Here is a 25,165-nt window from a genome sequence, read left to right as displayed (position 1 = left end):
GCAGGCCCCACCCCTCGTAATTCTGAGAAAAATCCCGAAGCAACTATAAATCCGGTTACACCCTTTCTTAAAATTCGGCTGCAACATTCCCCCAACACACACAAACACACACGCACACACACAGACGCACACGCACACGCACATACACAGACGCACACGCACACGCACGCACACACAAATACATCTATTGGAACCCCTGGACCAATCCCTGGTTTCGTTCGAAAATAACTTGTGTTTATATTTCTGCACTTTATTTAAAATAGCTTTTGTTTAGATTGACACCATAAAAGCAATTTCTTGACTTTTCTGTCAACCTGCAATAAAACAAAAACAATCCAAGCCCTTATTACATAGCTTTTATCATTAAAAATTCAAAGCTGCCTCTATCACCTACTCGGCGGCGTTTTGGACCGATTTTTAAGAAGAAATTGGATATACTCCATGTATCACAACAGGATCCGTTACAGCTAAGGCAGTGGCTTAAAGGATGTTTTTTTTTAATTTAATAAAAAAGGCAAAAGAGTATAATTGATTCTTGTCATTTGTCTTTTACTTGTCATGGGTCTTCGGATGGCTATTAGGGGGACTTTTTAAATGATTTGTATCTTTGATTCAATACGGGGCACGGTCTAATAATAGCTTTGTGCAAACAATAACAACAAAACTATGGCCGAGACAAACATTCACCGTAAAACCTCGATTGAACATTTTCACAAGACTAACCTCGACGCCTGTGCTTCTTGGATGAGTCTTTACTCGGTCTGGGACAAGTGACGGCAGCAACTTGCGAGACATCGACCTTCAACTTGTCCGCGATAAACGCGTCGGTTTTGTTCAGTCTGTGTCTGTACAAGCACACTCTTCGTTTCTGTAATTCCGTTAGGGGCCAGGGACACGTGACGGCTTCAACCTAGGGATTATCGAGCTCAGTCTATCAACCATTTGTAATTTATTTAATAATTTTGTCTGTGACCCGACTCATTAGTGTAAGCACTTTAAAAAAAATATTTAGCAGGGTGGTAAACCAACTGTAACAAATTACAAAAACTGCTTTGGGGATTCTTAATATATGTCTTTAAAAATTGCTGAGCACGCACCACCAAGTGGCCTACCCCCTGCTACAAAGAACCTATAATTTAGCTATTTTTAAGCCTTTAACTTTTAGGGAGTGTTAGGGTCAAGGAGCACTATTTGTATTGTGCATTGCGCCAGAAAAACCTGAAAATGTTGTTTTGGAGATAGTGAATACGCTCTCGTTATTTTAGGGATATAAAGATATACGCGAAAAGAGCAGACTTATAATAACAATCTTTATAAGAGACTTAATCAATTCGTGGTTTTCATAGAGCTCCTAAGTTTATACCAAAGTAAGGAAAAAGGTATAATTACGTACCTGTTTAAGTTGGAAACCATTTTCCTCGGCAATCTCTTCGTTGCTTTTTTTCTTTCGTTCGAAGCAAACCTTCTGTTTCTGTTCATCAGTAAGTGGGCAGTTTGGCAAAATTTCTTTAACTTCTTCTTCTGTGACCTTGATGCCATGTCTAGCCAAGTTCACAACAATATTTGCGCTACTCCAGCCTTGTTCCCCCTGTACACAAACTGCTTCTACCAAGCTCTTGTCGTTGAGTTTACAATTCGTGCTGAACCCTTCTTTCTGCGCGGAATCGATCAATGCGCTTTCCACATCTTGCTTACGGATGTACCGGAAGCCGACTTTATCGACGCAGTTGTCCGGATTTTCTGGATCATACTCATTGTCTTCGTAGCCACTCTGCTCTTTGTTGTACAACTCGTCAAACGATCTACCTCCTTGGCCCTGCTTGCAGCCGGCGATGATCCTGTTGATAATCCTGTATTTGGCCGAGTAGCAGCTAACTGTAAACGGAACCCTAGAGCATAAGAAACCAGAACTTTTAACATTCTCCAGCACACTCATGGTGTTGATCTGGAATTGGTGCTATATCCCACAACATAAAGAAAATATTTGCTTGCGAATAGAGTTTTTATGCTTTCCCACTAGTTATTAAAATTAATGCTAATTGTGTTATGACGGGAGCCCTGTACAATATAATTCATTTGTGGGTATCCCCTGTTATTGTTATGTAACAACTGTCCACACGTGACTCCTGTTAGGGGTACATTGCATTGACCCCTATTGACCCCTATTCATTACGGACGCACTGTTCCTTTGCTTCGCGACCGTTCCATGTCCTCTTCCGATGTTTTTTTTTAATGGGTCCTGAAGTTGTTGGCTCACGCATTTAGGAGTTAGTGTTGCACGCAACGAGTATTCCGTCCGCGTCGTCGGTTTATGTCGTGTTATCCCACGTGGCAGTGCATTCTGGTCACAGTGAATTTAACAGAAATGCTAGAATTCTTAACCAAATCTCAAGTGTTCTTCTCGAGTCTTGTCAAACGTGTTTTGCTGGTTCCACATGGGTTTTAAAAACCCATTCCTGCGTTATGGAGTGCATTTGTCTAAGGATAGCCAGTATATTCTGTACCGTAGCTATCGCAGTGCCATTATTCAGTCAATAAACTTGCTCAAGAAATCGGAGACCGAATACAGGGAGAAACCATAGACCTGAACACATCCTTACCGAGCAGTAGGTTTTTTTAATGATCAGTAGGCCTTACGGATTGTTTCTGTTTTCATCTCATTGGATCCTATTCTAACTACTTATTACTTACTCCATTCTTATTGTGGTAGCACTATTCTGTCCTAAGAATTTTTTCAACGCGCTGTTTACCTGACCCCTTTGACCTCCACTGTTTTACTGAAGCTGAAACCTAGCATAGCAGTTTAATATCTTCATTCTCGTTTAGCTGCTTTATTACTGCGGGGATGTTATATCCAATGTTTGTATAAATGTTTTTTATCAGTTGTGCTTGGGGTCTTTAATCCTCCTTTTAATCTCAAATGTGGGAACTTCATGGGGCTTCAATACTCGTGTTTCTTAATTATGTGAGGCTTAAATCCTTACAATTTGCTTCGTGGGTGCTTTAATCCTCCACTTGCCTTCAATCCTCTTGTGGTTTCTTTTCATAAGCTTACCTTCTTTCACAGTAATTTGTTTTATGGGGGTTCAACCCTCCTCTTTTGTTCTTGTTTATTTGGGGGTTTCAATACTCTATTTCTTATTATTGGAAGATGATATTGCATAGGCTCTATGTATCCATCTTCTGCAGATTTACTGTTTTTCTTTAGAAGTGAATTATGCCTGGCAAACGCCATCCATCACAACCGTCATTTCAGCCTACTAAAAGGGCTAGTTCGGCTCGGCTGCAGGCCAGGAGAACCAGGGATCCACTCCAACCTGTTAACAGCACAAAGCAAACGGTCACACCAACCCTGGCAGCCTTGTCGCCAGACGTGTTGGAGCAGATTATTTCAACCGTCACAGGCAGGGTCACAGATGCCCTCCTACCTCTACTCCCACAGCGGGTTTCTACGGAAGAGGCCACGTCCTCATCGCATACAACTCCTAATTCATCAGCGGGCCGTTCCACTTCAGGCAAGTACTGACGAATTGGTAGAGTCAGCTATCAACAATGTCCAAGGCCAACTCACAGGTGAGACGGATTCACCACCACGCCCTACCCACCAACTCCAGACAGTCCATTTTTTCCTGGACACCCGAGTCTCTACTAAGACAAAGGCAAAAATTTGGAGCAATGAGTTCGTTGAGTTTGGTATTCTTTCAAGCAACCCCTTTCCAGAGGATAAATAACAGTTGTGTAATATCAGGTAGTGGGGGCCAGCAATCAGCATTGTGTCTAGAGCCTAATACTCGGCCTAAACGGAATTTGACACTGCAGATGTGCAGCCTTTAAACTTTTTGTGGCGGTGTATACCCAGATGTATACCAATAAGGCCCCAGTTCTCGTGAAACATGGGGATACAATTAATGATTTGGCTAATCGTGGTCACAATTGGCGGTATTATGATGAAACATACTCCGTATGCCGCGCCAGATAAACCCCTGATCCCATGGGCCAATATCCACTTTGAATTGTTTCGGTTACCAAACCGGCCAGTCGAATTCCAAACAAGTCACACCAGACTCCCCAAATCCCAAAATGTTTCTGCTACCGTTTCCACATTGGCAAAGCATGTTCGGGTGGTGACTTCAAACATGCATGTTATTTTTGCAGTGCGTGTAATCACCCTGCCACTAAATGTTTTCGTCCCCAACGGCAACAGCCAGAAGGACAATCTGAGCATGCCAGGCCCCAATTTTCCAACCCCGGTAAAAAGTGAACGCTTTTTAAATTTACTTTCTTGGTATAAACCATCTTTATTTTCTTCGTATGAGCCAGCTACTAATGCTTATCTGTATAAGGGTTTCAAATCAGGTTTTCCCTTGCATTTTGAAGGCGACCTAGAATCTATTCAATCTCAGATCCTGCTTTCGGCTTTTGATCATCCTGAAATTGTTGATGCCAAGCTCTTCAAAGAGCTGGAGGCACATAGGCTTGCAGGTTCCTTTGGAATCCCACCATTTTCACCTATTCCGGTATCCCCGTTGGGTGTTGTACCTAAGAAAACACCCGGTGAATGAAAATAAGGAATGCATTTCGCATCATTCCTGTCAACAAAGGACTATCGCTTGTTGGGTTTTAAATGGAAGGGCTCTTACTATTATAATCGATGCATGCCTATGGGCTGCTCTAGCTCTTGTAAAACCTTCGAAACCTTTAGTACTGCAGTGGAATGGATAGCTAAGAACAAATTACATATCCATTCAGTCCTCCGCCTTCTTGATGACTTTTTGATCATAGCCCCTACCGAAGAACTATGAAGGGCACAATTACAACTCTTCCTAGACCTTTGTAAATATCTGGGTATCCCCAGAGCACCAGAGAAAATAATGGGACCTGCTAACAACTCTGAACTTTGCGGGTATCGAACTTGATGCCCAAAAATTAGTGGCTCGCTAACCACAGGACAAATTGACAAGTCTATACAGCTAATTCGAATTTTTATGCGTAAAAAAGGTGTCCCTCAGGGAACTAAAGTCGCTCATTGGCATGCTAAATTTCGCATGTTCTGTTGTCATGCCTGGTGGGCCCTTCTGAGGCGTTTTATAGATCTTACTATCAACGTTAAAGCACCTCAACACAAGATCAGACTGAATATAAGTGCCAAGGAGGACTCAGAATTTCAATTGCAAGTCATTTTTCCTTGACGAGCACTGGGTGATCTCACCTAAACTTTAGCTTTTTACTGATGCTACAGCCTCTCTGGGTAATGGTGCAGTTTTTCGCTACAAATGGTGCTATGGGCAATAGCCTGTTAAATGGGTAGGAAAGAATATTTCTTTTCTTGAATTCTATCCCATCGTTCTCAGTGTCCATTTGTGGGGGCTTAAAATGAAAAACCAGTGCATTATTTTTTACTAATAACGAATCGTTGGTTTACGTGATCAATAGACAGAGCTGCAGAGATAAATCTCTAATGTTTTATTGTCCGCCACTTGGTCGCCCTTTGTCTCAGACATAATATTCGTTTTAGAGCAAAGCACAAACCAGGTGTGTATAGCATTTTAGCAGATTCTTTAACTCGTCTCCAGCTTCAGGATTTCAAAGACAAAGCCCCAGCAGCCATGAATTCCAACCCAACAGAAATTCCGTTGTCTCTGTTGCCACAACATTGGGGTTCAGCCCTCATGGCTTCAAGCCTGTTTAATCGTTCCTTTTTCTTGCAAAGTACTGGCAATCACTTGCAGGGGCGGTATATTTGTGGTACAATGACTACATTTATAGCCTTATTTGCCACATTAATAGCTTGTTAGTTGGGGCAGCAATCTGCCACCTTCTATCAGATTTGCATTGGCTTCTATCCTATCGCAATACAGGCATACACTTGTATGGGCGGTGCCTTTCTTTTATTGGGGCTGGATAACTCACAAAGCAATATTTTTTTGCTTTTAGCACTATGCGAAGGTATGCTTTTAATTTAGGATTGTTATCGTTCTCGAGTGCTGCTATTTTCCTTGGGTGGGGCTGCATTGTGGGTAATCAGCCACCATGCATTTGGCGTTGTTTGCCCTCACCTTTACCTGCCAATTGATAGATTTTTTTACAGCAAATTATACAAATTATACAAATTTTATTAATAAAGCGGCTTTAGGCTAACTGCCCATAGCCATTATGTTTCAAACATTATCTTGTCTTGTATTCATGCCCAGTAAACAAAGCGCGGGTTAAGCAGCTCTTGTTATATTATATGCCAAGTGGGAAAGCATAAAATCAATTCCATATCTAGAAGGAGGCGTACATACATACATACATACATACATACATACATACATACATACATACATACATACATACATACATACATACATACATACATACATACATACATACATACATACATACATACATACATACATACATACATACATACATACATACATACATACATACATACATACATACATACATACATACATACATACATACATACATACATACATACATACATACATACATACATACATACATACATACATACATACATACATACATACATACATACATACATACATACATACATACATACATACATACATACATACATACATACATACATACATACATACATACATACATACATACATACATACATACATACATACATACATACATACATACATACATACATACATACATACATACATACATACATACATACATACATACATACATACATACATACATACATACATACATACATACATACATACATACATACATACATACATACATACATACATACATACATACATACATACATACATACATACATACATACATACATACATACATACATACATACATACATACATACATACATACATACATACATACATACATACATACATACATACATACATACATACATACATACATACATACAGTGCAACCAACCTGCCGAGGTCCTCATTTAGCTGCTTGGTGAGGTCAAAGGTCAGATTGTAGTTGGTGGTTGCCCCTTTTATGTCCCGGACGAAGTTCTTTATTTCTGTGGCGACCTGCTCCATATCGTTACTTCTTTTCTTAAGGTCGTCAACCATCACGCCCACATCAGACACGGAATCCAGGAAGGTGTCATCAGTTATGTTTGATTTCAGATACCCCCAAGCCTATTAGAGTTTTATTAGAATGATCGTATCAAATACAGACGGGCAAACCGACAGAAAAGGAGTGCATGTAAATACGAACCTCCCGCATAATTCCTCGATGAGTAGTGATGTCGGTGATCTGATCCCTTATCGTGTCCCTCGCCTTTGTGACGTTACCAAGAGCTTCAAACGCTAGCTCTCTGATTTTTGCACATTCTTCTCGACCTTTTATTAACATGAAGATCTCAAAGCCTGGGAGAAAAAAAATCAGCTCATTGGATTTAACTTTTGTAACGATAACGGTCAAACTATAAAGGTCAAACCAGTACATTATCAGGTCAAACCTGTACATCATTAGGTCAAGCCAGTTCATTATCAGGTAAACCAGTACATTATCAGGTGAGCCAGTATATTATCAGGTCAAGCCAGTACATTATTAGGCCAAGCCAGTAAATTATAAGGTCAAACCAGTACATTAGCAGGTCAAGCCAGTAAATTATAAGGTCAAACCAGTACATTATCAGGTCAAGCCAGTACATAATCAAGTCAAGCCAGTACGATATCGGGTCCAGCCATTACATTATCAGGTCAAGTCAGTTCATTATCAGGTCAAGCCGATACAATATCATTTAAAGCCAGTACATTAACAGCTTAGCCAGTACATTATCAGGTCAAACCATTAAATTATCAGGTCAAGCCAGCACATTATCAGGTCAAGCCGGTACCTTATGAGGTCAAGCCAGTACATTTTCATGTCAAGCCAGTACATTATCAGGTCAAGCCAGTACATTATCAGGTCAAGCCAGTACATTATCAGGTCAGCCAGTACATTATCAGGTCAAGCCAGTTCATTATCAGGTCAAGCCAGTACATTATCAGGTCAAACCAGTACATTATCAGGTGAAGCCAGACCTGAATCGAAAATTATGATTCGCATTTTTATTTGTAAAAAAATCGTTACGCGATTCTTTACATATAACACATCACAGTAAAGGTTCCATCTTAACATTCCATACTGGCAATATTTTATTATGGCGTTTCCTCTATCCTTGAGCAGCGATGACGGAAGCGTAAAAAAAAAAACTTGATTATAAGTGCTCAATTTTCGATTGATTTGACGCTGTCATACCCCCAGCCGTAGTGGTAAAGTTTTGTAATGCTAGTTGGAGACTAAAAGATAATATGGTAGCGGATTTGATTTCCTTTGGTTCTCAATTTCGCTGCTACCACAGCGAACTTATGGAATTTATGGACAAAATCGGCTGCGGTACTTACCCACTGTAGCAAGGCCGATCCCCAGAGAAACCCACTTCTTAAATGACTTACCCACCGTCGCAAGGCCGAGCCCCAGAGAAAGCATCTTCTTACCCACTGTCGCAAGGCCGATCACCAAAGTAAGCCCCTTCTTAAATAACTTACCCATTGTAGCAAGGCTAAGCCCCACAGAAAGCCCCTTCTTAAATGACTTGGCAAACTTGGCGGCGGTCCCAAAACGAGTGTTGAATCTTTTCTTCATTTTTGTTATTTTTGATTTAGATCTGGAGATAAACCCTCCAATCTTGGACTGTTTTACCATATTCGTATCGCCGGTTAGAACTTTCAAATCCACATTATTCGCAGCCGAAATCTAAAAAGATAGAACAATCATTGCGTCGTTTGTATATTGGTCAAAATTAAAGTCATCTATTTAAATAAAATGCTTCTATGTTTTCCTTTTTATTTAATTATATCTTAAAATATTTTCTTAATAAATGCTTTAAATTTGCGGATTAAAGGCTGTTGTACCACCACCTTTAATAAAGTTCTTACGCCGTACGTTCTGACTTACACACATGGTACCACTAACTTCTATAAAGTGCTTACGCTCTGACTTACACACATGGTACCACTAACTTCAATAAAATGCTTACGCCCTGACTTACACACATGGTACCACTACCTTCAATAAAGTGCTTACGCCCTGACTTACACACATGGTACCACTACCTTCAATAAAGTGCTTACGCCCTGACTTACACACATAGTACCACTACCTTCAATAAAGTGCTTACGCCCTGACTTACACACATGGTACCACTAACTTCAATAAAGTGCTTACGCCCTGACTTACACACATGGTATCACTACCATCAATTAAGAACAGGCAGAGATATTTATTGAGCATGCGCTTGACCACTGGCCATTTTTCATAAATCACCGGAGAGTAAAGTCTACCATGATTGCGATAAACTTATTTGCAATTCATATTTACAGCCTCTTATATTTTTCTAGTGCTTGTCAATAACAAAAAGTATATCATATGTGGCAAAAAGTAAATATTTATATGAATAGCAATAATTTAGATGCTAAAGTTAAGAAATATTACAGGAATTATAAAGGCAAGGCCAGGGCCATTGTTTTGATAAAGTTGTTACCCTTATTTAAATAATCATGACAGGCTGTCATCAAAAGCAAAAATAATGAGTTCGGCAATACTTTACAGTTATTTTATTCTACACCCCACTAGCCTTTATTTCCTCTATGTCTTTACTTCTTTGTGTTCACGATACGATCTTTGAGGAATCCTGAAGAATAAAACTGAGATCACGGCCTTCATTCAAATACGCAAATTAATATTCTAGTACAGCAAAACTGAGTACTAAAAATGCTTTTTTTTTACAGAGAGCGCCAATTTTGAGGGGGGTACAGAATACTCTTGATAAATACTAGATACTCAATATTTTCTGATCTGTAGGATATGTGAGCGGTACAACGACTAGCTTTTCCAAAAAAAAAAAAATATCGCATCAAACGCATCGTTTATTTAATACATATTGTTTACAAAATTATTATTTTTCCAATTGTACGATTGCCAACCGATTAGTACCGAATGGAGCAGGGACCCTTGGTTAACAACTACCGATGAAAAGGCAGTGCCAATTGCTAACAAGATCAGTATAAGAGTAATATTTTTAGCCAGACTAATCAGTCATTTTGCGTACCCGCCTCAAAAAGATGCCTAATTTCATCTTTAGCGCCAATTTTGGTAAACTTTCTCGATACATGAATGGGATAACTAAACTTTGCATCTAGTACTTCTTTTCTCAGACCGTCGGTACATCGCCTGTGGAACTGAAACAACGACCTCCAAATTTTACCTTTTTGTACATATGAGTAATTTGATCAAATTTAAGTCTCAATTTAATTACTAATCAGTTGCACTATTTGTAAAACAATGCATTAATAGTGATTAATAAATACAGCAGTTACCGTTTTTGCTTGCCATTTGAACAGAGATACCCGGGTTGTCTTGTTAAACAGTTCGACACCTGTACTGACGGTCAATCACCGCCATTTTAATAGCACAACCTCAAACAACCTGTTCTCCGTTCACATTTTAATCCTTTTTATGCACCATGATGGCGCACAAAAATATAAAAAGCAATATTCAATAACTCGTAAAGCCTGCGGTACGATCTCGAAAAAGAATTCAATCATCTGATTTCACATTTAGCGTCCATGGTGGACATTTTTACGTTAAATCGTAAACATTCGAAACACGAACAATTCCAAGTATGATAATGAAGCTCGCATCTAGGAGCCTGGAGCATGCGCAATGCATATTCTCTGCATGCCCCAATAGAGTGCTTACGCCCTGACTTCCACACATGGTACCACTACCTTCAATAAAGTGCTTACGCCCTGACTTCCACACATGGTATCAATCCCTAAGTGCTTACGCGTTCATGGTTGTGAACTGTATCTCTACTGACAGATTCCTTGCTGGTAAATATCTAAATAGATTTACATTTTACTTACATCCATGACTTTTCTAGAAGCTTGTCTCTTTTTTACGAAGTTGTAGAGACCTTTAGCTGCAGGGAAGGCCAGAGTGAGTGCCGGAACTCCAATGTTTATAGCATTCTCCAGCGCCGAGTTGTACCCATCCAACAGCTCGGTGTAAAGGACACCATCAGCAGTGTTGTTCTTCTCTTTCATTATCGTCTGTCGGATAAGACAACCGAACGTTACTAATTCATATGACATCGCCCATATCGTCTGTCGGATAAGACAACCGAACGTTACTAATTCATATGACATCGCCCATATCGTCTGTCGGATAAGACAACCGAACGTTACTAATTCATATGACATCGCCCATATCGTCTGTAGGATAAGACAACCGAACGTTACTAATTCATATGACATCGCCCATATCGTCTGTCGGATAAGACAACCGAACGTTACTAATTCATATGACATTGCCCATATCGTCTGTCGGATAAGACAACCGAACGTTACTAATTCATATGACATTGCCCATATCGTCTGTCGGATAAGACAACCGAACGTTACTAATTCATATGACATCGCCCATATCGTCTGTCGGATAAGACAACCGAACGTTACTAATTCATATGACATTGCCCATATCGTCTGTCGGATAAGACAACCGAACGTTACTAATTCATATGACATTGCCCATATCGTCTGTCGGATAAGACAACCGAACGTTACTAATTCATATGACATCGCCCATATCGTCTGTCGGATAAGACAACCGAACGTTACTAATTCATATGACATTGCCCATATCGTCTGTCGGATAAGACAACCGAACGTTACTAATTCATATGACATTGCCCATATCGTCTGTCGGATAAGACAACCGAACGTTACTAATTCATATGACATCGCCCATATAAGGACATCTTAAAATTATGTAAAGTGTACTTGTTTTTTTATTCTTTCTTTTATTATTCTCTCTTTTACTATTCTCTCCCACCTGCTCGTTGTCCCTTCTATTCAAAATGATCTTATTGTGCCCATCGATTAATTGTTTTACAATTGGTTACGCCCTGTGCTTACGCCCTGACTTCCACACATGGTATCACTACCTAAGTGCTTACGCGTTCATGGTTGTGAACTGTATCTCTACTGACGGATTCCTTGCTGGTAAGTCCGAAATAGGCAAGATCAGCAAAAGCATCCTCGACCGCATCAACACCACCATCGCAACAAAACGTAACTTTCATGCTCCTATAGGAAAAAAACACGCGAACTACCGTTTCACCTCTACAAGTTTGTATTAAACTGCATTAAACGCACTGAGTGTCCAACAATTGTATATCAGCTCCTGTCAAGTTGAGCACTATTTTGGCTCCCGGTAAAAGACTTCAACTGGAATATACTGCTCGCTTCTTCAACAAACTAAAAGAAGACAGCGACCGCATAAAAAATGAACCGAAGCTCCTAGTCGCCGCCGACAAAACTACCAACTAGAACCGTCAGCCTACAAGAATCTCCTAGAAAAAAAACATAACAAAATCCTACAAGAAAGCTCCACCCGAGACTACGCAAGACATCCACAAAAAAAACAAAAACATCGCGAAAAAACTAGGAATCGACGATAGAATGGACACCACCGCCAACAAACAAGCATTTATAACACTCAAAGACCACAAACCGAACTTCGTTTATAAACCGACCTGCAGACTCATCAACCCTACCAAGTCCGAAATAGGCAAGATCAGCAAAAGCATCCTCGACCGCATCAACACCACCATCGCAACAAAACGTGACTTTCACCAATGGAAAAGCACTAAAGGCGTAATCGACTGGTTCACATCAACAAAAAAACAAGACAGCATCCAACTTTATATGTTTCGACATAGTGGAATTCTACCCATCTATCAGCCAAGAACTCCTAAACAAAGCCCTCGACTTCGCCGCTGACTACGACAGCATCACCGCTGAAGAAAAAAACATCATAACCCACGCCAAGAGCTCTATCCCAGTTCACAACCAAACACCCTGGCACAAAAAAGGCAACGCGACATTCGACGTGACAATGGGAAGCTACGACGGCGCTGAAACATGCGAACTTGTAGGCAACTTCCTCCTCTCCCAACTCCAAGACCTTAACATCAACGTAGGACTCTACCGCGACGCCACACCTAAAAACACAGAAAATATCAAGAAAGAACTATTCCGCATCTTCAACAACAACGGACTGCAAATCACCATAGAAGCCAATAAGCGAGTAGTCAACTTCCTAGACGTCACATTCGACCTGAACCGCAACACCTACCAGCTTTTCACCAAACCGAGAGCCCCAATACAGTACGTCCTCCGCGAGAGCAACCACCCACCTACCATCACAAAGAATATCCCTGCCAGTATCAACAAACGCTTATCTACACTATAATCAGACAAAGAAACCTTCGACCAAGCCGCCCCGCCATACCAGAAAGCACTTGACGAAAGTGGATATAACTACGCGCTGCACTACGAATCAAACACCGCAAACAAACGCAAGAACCGCCAGCGCAACAACATCATCTGGTACAACCCCCCTTTTAGCAAGAACACAAGCACCAACATCGGCCACAGATTCCTCTCACTCATAGACAAGCACTTCCCTAAAGACCACAAACTCAGAAAAATCTTCAACCGGAACACAATCAAAATCAGTTATAGCTGCATGAGCAACACCAAGCAGATAATTGACAGCCACAACAAACGCATAATCGCCTCATCAATAACAACCGAAGACGCCCCTACCTCCCTCGCCACCGCCAATAACAAAACATGCAACTGAAGACAAAAGAACGCGTGCCCCCTTGACGGAAACTGCCTCCAATCATCTGTTATCTACCAAGCTACTGTAACAAGAAAGGACAACAACACCTCCGAAACCTACGTAGGACTAACCGAGAACGAATTCAAGACAAGATATAGAAACCACACCGCCTCATTCCGACACGCTAAACATAGAAACTCGACCGAACTAAGCAAGTACATATGGAGCCTTAAAGACAACGACATAGAACACTTTATTTCATGGAAAATCCTGTCATCTTACTCCGCCTACAACAGCTCTAGCAAAAGATGTAATCTCTGCCTCAAAGAAAAACTTATCATTATCCGCCAACCCAAGCTATCAACTTTAAACAAGCGTAACGAGCTAGTGTCTTCGTGCCGCCACAGGAACAAAGCCTTGTTATGAAACAGCTGAACTATTCAATTTCATCATAACAGCCATTCAAATTTCGCGCCCTATTTTTATGTTAATTTTATACATAGATAGTATACAAGTAATGGTAGTAATATGTTCTTAATAAATCTCCTGATAAGTGGGCAACCACGAAACAGGCTTGTAGAGATGAAACGGTAGTTCGCGTGTTTTTTTTTCCTACAAACCAAGATATATATATGTTAAACTAACATTAAACTAACATTATTATCCGCCGATATCCCTAGCCGCTAAAAGGGGTTTATTTATTAAATATATAGGTCTTTCACCGGGAGCCGCGTATTTGTCAAGGCAGATGAGTCAGCAAATTTCTACAAATTGGAAACAGAGAGTTCCAAACAGCTTTTTAATAGCAACGTTACCAAAATGTATAAGATCGCAAGCAAGAATAAACTCAAAAAAAAGATCGACGCAGATGCGAAGAGGATAACCACTAAACTAGACATACAAGATAGAGTAGAAGCACTAGCCACAAAAGAAGCATTCATCACCTTGAAAGAGCACAAAGAGAATTTCGAAAATAGACCAACATGCCGGCTAATTAACCCTTCAAAATCAGAGATTGGAAAAATTGGTAAACAAATGCTCGAGAATATCAACAAGAGGCTAGTAACGAAAACCGAGGTGAACCAATGGAAAAACACGTCTAGAATGTCTGTTCTAGAATGGTACAGACAGCTACAAAGTAAGGAGAATTCAGCCTTTATATGCTTCGATGTAGTGGAGTTTTATCCATCTATCACCGAGACCCAACTAGAACGAGCACTGGAATTTGCATCAGGGCATGTGAACATCACGACAGACGAGCGCGATTTCATTACAAAAGACAAGCACTCGCTCCTATTTAGCAACGGCGTATCATGGGAGGAGAAATCATCTTCCACATTATTCGATGTGACAATGGGGAGCTTCGATGGAGCGGAGACATGCGAATTGGTCGGATGCTTCTTACTACACCAGCTAAAGCAGATTCCAGAAATCAACATTAGTCTTTATAGAGATGACGGGCTGGCAATTATGTCGCAAGCACCTTGAAGCATAGAAATGGCAAAGAAAAGAATATGCAAGATATCTGCTGATAACGGGTTAAGAGTCACCATTGAAGCAAATAAGAAGATAGTAAACTTTGTTGACGTAACATTATACCTCAAAACAGGTAAATTTAGACCATACTCCAAGCCAGTGAATATACCACAATACGTGCACAGCAAGTCCAAATACCCTCCACCCTCCAAATATCATCAGAAACTTACCAGAATTAATAAATAGAAGACTGTCAGAAATGTCTTATGACGAGGAAACCTTTAACAACGCCGCACCCCAATACCAAAACGCGCTGAGGGAAAGCGGCTATAACTACCTGCTCAAGTTCCAGCCAACAGCACATAGGCCTGATGCGCAACGACGCAATAGACAAAGGAACGTTATCTGGTGTAATCAACCTTTTAACAAAAACGTAAGCACAAATATCGGCAGAGAATTCCCTAAGTTAGTTGATAAGTCTTTTCCCGCTAGCAGCACCCTTAAAAAAATCTTTAAGATTAGCTATAGACGTATGCCAAATGTTGGCATCAGTTACTATTTTTCAAAACACGTGTTTTGTGGAATCCGAGAGAAGTTTTCAAAACTTCACTGCGAGCTGATCAGAAGCACTTTGTTTCTATCTCCGCTTACTTTCTGCATCTCCGCTCATCCATTTGATGCAGGTTTTTGTAGTCAAATAGTCAGGAGAGCTTGAAAATTCACGCAATAAAGTAATAAAGTTTGACATGATGTTTGCTTCTCTTGAGACACTGCAAGTACACTGCGCATGTTCCATACCCACTTCCGGTCTTTCAGTTAAAAAACGGAAATAAGTAGCCCATAAAAAAGCATATTGAAATTTATTGTTCCTTAAAAAAGCCATTTAATAAATCGTTTTTATTAACCTCGCTTGCTCGGTCCGTACAAAGAAATATCAGACCTCGGTCTTTTCTGCACGGCCCTCGTCCTGCGGCCTCAGGCCGTATGTGAGACCTCGGTCTAATATTTCTCCGTACGGACCTCGCGCTCGGTTAATAAGTAGTTAATATAGCATATATGTTATACAGTATATGTATAATATATAATATTTCAATTATGTCTAACTGGGCAAGTTTAGTCATGAAGAAAGATGAGTAATAGGAAACCATTTACTATCAAATACAATGATCTACTCACTCAAACTCTAATCCATTTCGCTATTTTCTTTCAAGTCTGAGTGTGATGAACCTAAATGTACATAAACTGAATTTAAAAACTGATTCTGGTAATCAGGATTAGATCAATAAAAATAGCAATGACTTCTTTTTTGCGTTATTTTTTTTAATTCAACACAGTCAAATTATAGAACAGTTAAAATTAATCGAATGAATTATTATCTTTCTAGCTTTTGTTTAAAAATGTAAAAGAGATATATTATCTTTTACTTATTGTTTTTAGACTTTAGGTACTTTTTTAAAAAATGATCAAAGAAAAAGAAGTTCTTTTAATCTTCATCGTTGTGACTTCACAACCTTGGTACAGCTTCTCACAATTGTTTTAAAACGATAGCAACATCGTAAAAAAAAAACCGGGCAGTACTTGCGCAGCCAATACATGCATCTCCAAAAGACCCGAAAATTAGGAAAAAATGGGCCCGATTCGTCGGGACTAAGCGAAAGCAGTTCTCCATCGGAAGCGCCACCGCTTATTGTTCGAGCCATTTCGCCGATTAATGATTCAAGCGATCAAACCTTAATCCGAAATTCAAAAGGAGTTTAAAGTGTGGACCACTTCCTACACTGCATCGGGAAAGAAAAGAGAACAAAACGGAAAAAGCTCGCAAGGGACACCACATGTACTAAGTATACAATGCATATTTACGACAATTACGCTGTGCGAGTCACAGCAAGTTTTGAGGTTGAGTTGTTTTTGTTACTATAGATGTTATTTAAATACAAGTAGAAGAATGTAATAAAACAGAATCACCCTGGCTTTAGTGGTCATTTCTTTCTCATTGATACATTTCTTTTTTTCAAAAATACAAAACGAAAAAATGAATAAGCAAGTATTTACACACAACGGCAACGCATTTGGCCTCAAAAGATCTACGAGGTCAGATTTACCAAACAAATTCTTAACAGCATGGTAATAAAAGCACAATCTTTTAAAACAGTTTTATCGAAAATGCAATACACATGACAACATTGTATTCGTCCACAGCACTCACACCGATAGTTATTATAACGCCACCTGGGATTTCTATCTGTTAGGATTTACTGATAGTTTATTTTCCTCTGACTTCGACTTTCTCCGATCGAGGCAATGAATAGTTCAACAACAAAATCCAATGATATCAACAAGAAAGGATCAAATATCCAATGGCTGGACGGAACGGAACGGAATTTAAAGAGTCATTTTATTACTTTTATAATATTATCGAGAACATGACAAAAATTGAAGAATGAAATTTGAGGAGATTTCAAGCGGGAAAAGTCATTAACAATAGCAATCGAGGGCGTTGGTTGAATGAAAGTTTGCCGTAAAATCCATTACAAATTCGCAAATTCGAATGTACGAACTGTTTTGACAATCTCAACAAAACGAACGAAAGCTATGTACAGATAAATAAAAAACATTTTTATTTACCTCAATCCCACTTCTCCATGCTAGATTCATGCGAGCCAATATTTATCAACCTATGCTACTTCATCGAAGTACCTCTAAAGCTTAGTCATCGTCTTTTCAGCGTTGAAAACAACACTTCCAATTTTATTAGGAAATCGTAGTTCTGTAATGTCAAGGTGTTTTGAATGCTTTCGCCTTTTACAAGTTCAGAATCAACTTCTTTACGGCTGGAGTTCACCATAGAAGACTGAACTCACATTTGTGTTTTTTCACAGTGTTTTATTATAAAAAGCTTTGGCTGTGTCTCCTTTTCACCAGATGAGCCTTCAACGATCGGTTCGCCATGCGCTCTGATAGTGATATGGCGGAAACTCGCATCCACCTTCCTCAAAAACAATCTCAAACTCCTTGTTGTCTTCTTCTGTTGAACTCTTGTCACTGGGGTCTGTGAGCTCTAAGACTATTTGCCTGGTACTTCCGATCGACGACGCCATTATTCGACTGAGTTTTGCGGCTTTGATTCCGGATCTCCTATATGGTTTAACACTAAAATTTCGCGCCGTACCATGGTCGTGAAGTCACCACAGGCCTCCCAACGGTCCAAATTCGGCCCCAGTCTGCGAGACATTTTCTTTCGATGGAAATTAAAAAAAAAAATCCAAAAACGAACAAAAATGAAGCGCCTTTTATATTTCAGGCTTGCTACTTAACTTCTAGACTTATGTTTTAGCAAAATAAAGTTTTCGTTTCTGGCCTAGTTTAATATTGAAATTATTGAACTAGAAATGGCAAAATGGTGGTTTGGAGCTCCGCCTTTAGGCAGTGCCTAGTATATTACCTTTATTCTAGCGACGGCTGTGTTTATGCTAGTCTGCACTGATGGGTGAATGGACTCTATCATGGATCATACCTTTATTCTAGCGACGGATGTGTTCATGCTAGTCTGCACTGATGGGTGAATGGACTCTATCATGGATCATACCTTTATTCTAGCGACGGATGTGTTCATGCTAGTCTGCACTGATGGGTGAATGGACTCTATCATGGATCATACCTTTATTCTAGCGACGGCTGTGTTCCTACCAGTCCGCACTGTTGGGTGAATGGACTCTATCATGGATCATACCTTTAGTCTAGCGACGGCTGTGTTCATGCTAGTCTGCGCTGATGGGTGAATGGACTCTATCATGGATCATACCTTTATTCTAGCGACGGCTGTGTTCATGCTAGTCCGCACTGATGGGTGAATGGACTCTATCAGTCGGTCCTGTTCATCATCAATCTTTTTTAGCTTCGACAAAACTGATTCGAACTCGGTGATATCAGCTTGGACCCAAAGCTGATCTCTTTCCGCTGACAAGACAAGACACAAGAAAATTAGATTCCAAAAATATATTTAAGCATTTTACAGACAAACATATATTTAGGACTTTAGTATAGACAACCTTATGTTTAATATCAATCTAATTGCAGAAATTTTGTTTGTTTTATCTTATAACTAGCATGACCTTACACAAGTAACGTACAGTTATCTTGTATAGGTGGCTAGCAATGAAAAACAGCTAAAAAAAATGGAACTCCATAAAGCAGGCCAAAATAAATATTGGCCGTATTCCTTCAAACTATACATCACCCGTAAGAGAACGTGGTTACCCGTACGAGTGTACCACTGATAGCCATGCATGTCAGCATGTAAACAGTTATGTATAATACATGTGCCAGTAAGCAAACATTTATCTACACCTACCAGAAATTCTACAAAACGCCAAAAACTGGTAATCGACAAATTTTCGCCAAAAACTGGTAATCGCCAAATTTTCGTCTTTTATAAGACTTCTTCAGGGCAGACTCTGAGTGTCTGTCACCCAGAGTATTCTTCTGGTTCACGAACACGACAATTTGGGCTTTTTGTATTTATTACCAGAAATTATACATGTAGTACATATAGCTGTATACGTGAGTGTACGTGAACATGTATACTGACTATGATACTATGATATGCATGCTGATATGTATGCTCACCAATCAATAAGTGAACATGTACGTGTGTACTTACTAATAACTCATATGCGTTGCATGTATGCCATCGAGTATGTGTATACCTTTATGTAAGTACACCTTGGAACAATGACGTTGGCATGACCATATTTGCCCTTTAAAGGCCCATGTAACTGTGCGTCCTAAAGTAGGCATGCTTGTTATACTGGCACTACCCTTTTCTGGACATTGTCTATTCATGTATTAGAATTCACAAACTAGAGGTCTGCATCCTGCATTCTGATTGGGTGAGATACTAATGCTCTGTTAATGTTAGACGGTGAGTAGCGAAATGTTCAGGAAAATGGCGGCTGAATCACGACGGACTTAATAGATAATGCTATCCCAAGACAGACAAAAAGAAACCAACCAGATATGAAATGAGGATTTTCAACGGCTAGAAAACAACAGAAAACGCCGATAAATTCATGTTAGATTTCCATGTTTCTCAACTTTCAGCGGGAATCCCCGATGTAACATTTCTGGGTTTTTTTACACTAAGTTTACTTACATTGTGTTGAATGGAAGTTAAACAGAGTTCATTTATCCAATAAACTTCGGCCTCAGTATCTATTGAATCATAGTCCAATCGGTTTCGAGGTCTAATTGTTAATTATATTGTGCGGTAATCCTGTTACCTGGTCTATCAGCCCGTAAATAGAAATATAATTTAATGAATATAAGTGAAAAGAGGTTGGGCCATAGTATGTTATGGCCATGTTTTCAGTAAACCTTGCAGTCAGCGGTCATACTACCAGGACCCCTTGTTCTCGCTACTGGCGCCATGGCCTCCACTGGAATAAAATTTGTGGTAGGCACAACCTCACCCTTTCCTTTATTAGTGTTATTATTATCGTTACTTATTATTATTGGTGCAACACTGGTATTCGAACCGCTTGCAAGTGAAAATTCATCCTCATTCAACATCACTCCTCACTTTGTTGGTACGTGACCTCGGCGAATCCAAAATCCTTCTCTCGTTTAGGGATACTGCATAGTCAATTAACCGTCTTAACTAATTGATGGCTTTCATATTTTACTGTCACGCCATAAGTCATTTGACATACAAAAGATATATGAATTTTAATTATTGGCGGTCGCGCAGCTACGAATTCGGCTATTAAGACAAAGTCCTGCAATGGCATACCTTCCTGCTGCAACGTGTCCGCCCGATCGCTGAGAATTTGTACGTCGTCCCTTACGGTCTCGAAGTCTTTCTGGTAGGTCTCAAGCTGGGGTTCTCCTAGAGGCCCACCGCATCCCTTGATAGCGCCGTAAATAGCCGCTGACATCCCTACCACCGACATCACCAGATCTCCGACCTTTGTACCGATTTGTATACCCTTGAAAAGAGCGCTGACCCAACCTAAGGGGGAAACATTTGTGTTGAAATAAATTATTCAATTTCAATATTCTTTCATGTCACATGCTAACAAATTAAGTTGTAGCCATATGTTTATTTACGCAGCCATCTACATGGTGCAATTTTGACTGCAACGAAGTTAAAAAAGGTCAAATTAAAAAGTTATGATGTCTCTAAATGCCGATTATTATCATCATTTGAAGATGAAATGAAAACCAGAAACAAAACTAAACTAGATTTTAAGAACAATGATTTTTCTAGCTTAAACGGATGTACCCTGCTAGCAGATCTTTCTTTCTGCTTGTTTCTATCAGTTCACTTATCCGTGTCGCGTTTCTGTTCTATAGGCTCGGCCGATAGCTGCTATAAAGCCCGTTGAGCATGCCCAATAGCCTTTTTATATAGAATTAAGATATAGATGTGTGACAGCTTTTTCCGATAATGTTTTGAAACACTCCAGTGATCAGATTTCCAGGGGTTTTGACGAGAATGCTCACAACTACCACCGTACATAATAAACAAAATAAGAATGAATTGTTAAACTAGTCTAAAGAAGTTGTTTGCCGCTGTTATTACAATTAACGAAGAGTGCTCGACACATTTCTAATTGATCCGAGTCTGCCAGTGCTTTTCTTGGCTTTGCTCATATTTATGTAGCATTTCAAAACTCTGGAGTCTTGTTTGGAGTGTTCTGGTCTTGTTTGATAGCCACATATACAGCAAAATAACCGCTATATGCTTCAAACATGCTACAGAGCTCAAGAGCGGGCGGTTTTGCGTGACAGAGCTCAGAGTAGCTCAGAGTGGCTGCGGCGGGGAATTTCAAAATACAACGTCGTGTGCGCATGCTCAACGGGATTCGATAGCAGCTACCGGCAGAGCCTTCTCCTGCGAACAAAAACAAACGAGAACGCGAAAGAACAGAGACAGTGAACTGATTGAAACAAACAGGAAGAAAGCTCTGCTTTTTAAAGGATAAGAAAGGTACCTTCTCAGTGGCACATGCATCATAATCCAAAAAAATGTTCTTATCATTACCTATTGGGCTGCAAAGATATATTGTAGCTTCAATGTCCTTATTATTACCTTTTTTTCCGGCCGATTCTTGTTCGGTTGTCTGGGGCTTCAATTGGCTCAAAGCTGTTCAAATAAAAACACGCAGAACTAATTGGCGGGTATATTTGTTATCAGACTCCATGGAAAAAGAAAAAAAAAGCCCCCTGGATTGCTGAATATCCAAACATGGATTTTATATGATTTATATCATTAACAATAGAAATAAAGGCAAAGAAAGTATGTATGGGATTTTGAAAGCTTTGTTTTCTCGGATAAGGACGTTAAGTCGGAGGTCGCGTCTGCACTAACCACACTGCATTAACCTGCACAGTGAGGGTGTAACAGATTCGCTGGGGATGCGAGCCCGTGGTAACATTGGCAATGCTTACTCACTAACACTCATGACAGTAAACTGCGTGGAGCAGTCGTTATCTGCTGAGCAAACTACTTTATATTTTTTAATGCCGTTAAGGTGGATAAAGCGGGTTCTAATTTTAGCTTTTGAGGTTTACACTGTATCCTTCTTGTCACCTGTTTCTCGCTCTTTAGCTGTCTTATCGTTGCCCGATCCGTCATCTTCCTCTCCTTCGATGTCGTCTTCTATAGGCGTATTATCCCCGCTCGTATTATCTCCCCTCGACGCTTTTTTCCTTGATAATGATCTTCCTGCCGGTCCATGAGCGAACCTCGCCTGCCCGAATTCTTGCAGAAGCAGAAGAACACAGAGAATGACCACAAAGCGGGAAGATGATGTCACCATATCTTTCGTGCTTTTCTAAAAAAAAAAGGTACACGGAGGTTGACGAAGATCTCGTCACATATTTCACGGGCTTTCATAGAAAAAAAGTACACAGAGTATGACGAAGACCTCGTCACATATCTTACACGCTTTCATAAGAAAAACAAAACACAGAGGATGACGAAGACCTCGTCATATATCTCACGAGCTTTCATATAAAAAAGCAACACAGAGGATAAAAGAAGATCTCACCATATCTCACGAGCTTTAACAGAAAAAACAACACAGAAGATGACGATCTTCAAAATATCTCACGAGCTTTATATAAAAAAGGACACGGAGGTTGGCAAAAATCTCGCCATATCTCACGAGCTTTCATAGAAACTAGTACACAGAGGATGACAAGGATCTTGCCATATCTCACGAGCTTTCACAGAAAAAAACAACACAGAGGGTGACGATCTTCACCATATCTCACGAGCTTTTATAGTAAAAAAACGCACAGAGGATGACGAAGATCCCGCTATCCCAGAAGCTTTTATGGACAAAAGAAAGTACACGGAGGTTGACGAAGATCTCGCTGTATCTCACGTGCTTTCATAGAAAAAATGTACACGGAGGTTGACAAAGATCTCGCCATATCTCACGAGCTTTCATAGAAAAAAGTACGATGTAAGTGCGTGACGCGTAAGAGTAAGAGCGTGTCGCAGTCCTCTTTCGACCATATTAATACAAATTTTGTTATAGGAATAAAATATATATTTCGAATACGTAAACGAAATCAAACGATAAAGTAAACACACATGTTAAATAAAAATAATAAATATAAAATTTTTCTTTCCATTTTCAAATTTCGATTAATACACAACAATAAGGAATACATTTTTTCAATAAACCTTTTTTTATAAGAGTTTACACCTTGAGACTTTCACCAAATTTTAAAAACATGCTAAAAAAGGGTTATCATGTTAGTGTCTAAGGTTCTAAAATGCTGAATCACTGTGTTCATAATACCAACAACAACCAAGTATCAGGTGCGTAATTCCCTATTTCTAATAGTTCATATGGTCATAAGTATATACACGGAAATTTAAGAACATTCTTGAGAACGTTTTCAGCCTTAAAAGTTCCAAAAATAAGAACGGCCCAGTCGTTACTTAAAATTAGATGTCATTATGAAAAAAGAGTGGAATAAACATGATAATAATAATATAAACCATACCTTTGAAGCGTTACTACAAAGCAATTTATTGTTGCCGCCGTGGTCAACAATTAATAGGCAATCTCTGAAATTATGTCAGTATAAAGAATCCTAAAGACTAAATAAAAGATGGCCTGCTACTGGTGGCGAATTTATAGTAATTGCGCGAAGGTCCTTCACAAACAGTAAAACCGGCAAGTATTTTAATACCTTAAAAGGGGGAGAGGTGCTAGAATATGTCCGTTGATCTTTTATCAGCTTACTGGGATCGTATATTAAAATAAGTTGGATAACACTTACATTACTTACATCCAATTTTGATTTTAGACATGGGGCATGTAAGGAAAAAACATTTTGACAGCTCTCAATGTCACTGTCACTTAATTATTGTTGCATTGATAAAAAACTGAAGAAGGTATACAGGTGTGTAACACGACTAATAGACAGCTTTCGAACAGATTTAAAAATTAAAACGGAGGCAGGAAAAATAACGTTGATAAAGTAGTCTTCTTTTAGACAGAAAATAATTTGTCTGTTTGCTAATAGTTACCTTAGAAATTATAATTGTTCGGAGTTCAGCATTCTATTTTTACCCCCTAAGGATGTTTTCCTCCCCGTTTCCCGCTTAAACTGGTAAACCGCCATCTGCCATCGAACTTTAAAGCTCTAAAGAATTCCTGCTTTTCGGCTCATAAACAGGAGTTTTAGCTGTTGAGGGTGCGCTACGCAAGGGTATTGTTGTTTCAAATATATTAATATAAAATAGGCAAAATGACGATTTTCTATGGAATAATTTTTCGGAAGCGATAAAAATTGCAAAAAAGCGGGAGATTTGGTACTCAACGCGGAAGAGCGGGAGAAGGGGTCCAAAATCTTGAGACTCCCGCCTAATGCGGGAGAGTTGACAGGTATGCGGGAGATACTGTTTAAAAAAACTGAAATAGAAGTCTAGACTCAAAGAAAGCGAATTAAGCCAGGGAAGTGTTCCCTGATTAAA

The 25,165-nt window shown here is 39.6% G+C and overlaps 1 protein-coding gene across 1 annotated transcript; it reads right to left on the bottom strand.

Moving 5' to 3' along the window:
- Nucleotides 1–240: 240 nt before the first annotated feature.
- LOC116618779 lies at nt 241–24,260 on the bottom strand. The gene is made up of 12 exons (XM_048728684.1): nt 24,190–24,260; nt 22,760–23,003; nt 22,259–22,312; nt 20,957–21,175; nt 18,971–19,125; nt 10,929–11,114; nt 8,550–8,757; nt 7,231–7,382; nt 6,937–7,151; nt 1,394–1,889; nt 724–910; nt 241–314 (listed from the first exon to the last, which is right to left on the bottom strand). The coding sequence occupies exons 2-12, from the start codon at nt 22,986–22,988 to the stop codon at nt 310–312; spliced, it is 2,106 nt and encodes a 701-aa protein (XP_048584641.1). The 5' UTR covers nt 22,989–23,003; nt 24,190–24,260; the 3' UTR covers nt 241–309.
- Nucleotides 24,261–25,165: the final 905 nt, after the last annotated feature.

Source organism: Nematostella vectensis, chromosome 6, assembly GCF_932526225.1.
Source record: "Nematostella vectensis chromosome 6, jaNemVect1.1, whole genome shotgun sequence".
Classification (NCBI taxonomy): Eukaryota; Metazoa; Cnidaria; class Anthozoa; order Actiniaria; family Edwardsiidae; genus Nematostella; species Nematostella vectensis.
Note: the sequence above shows the minus strand (reverse complement) of the source record. Positions and strands in the feature narration are given on the sequence as shown.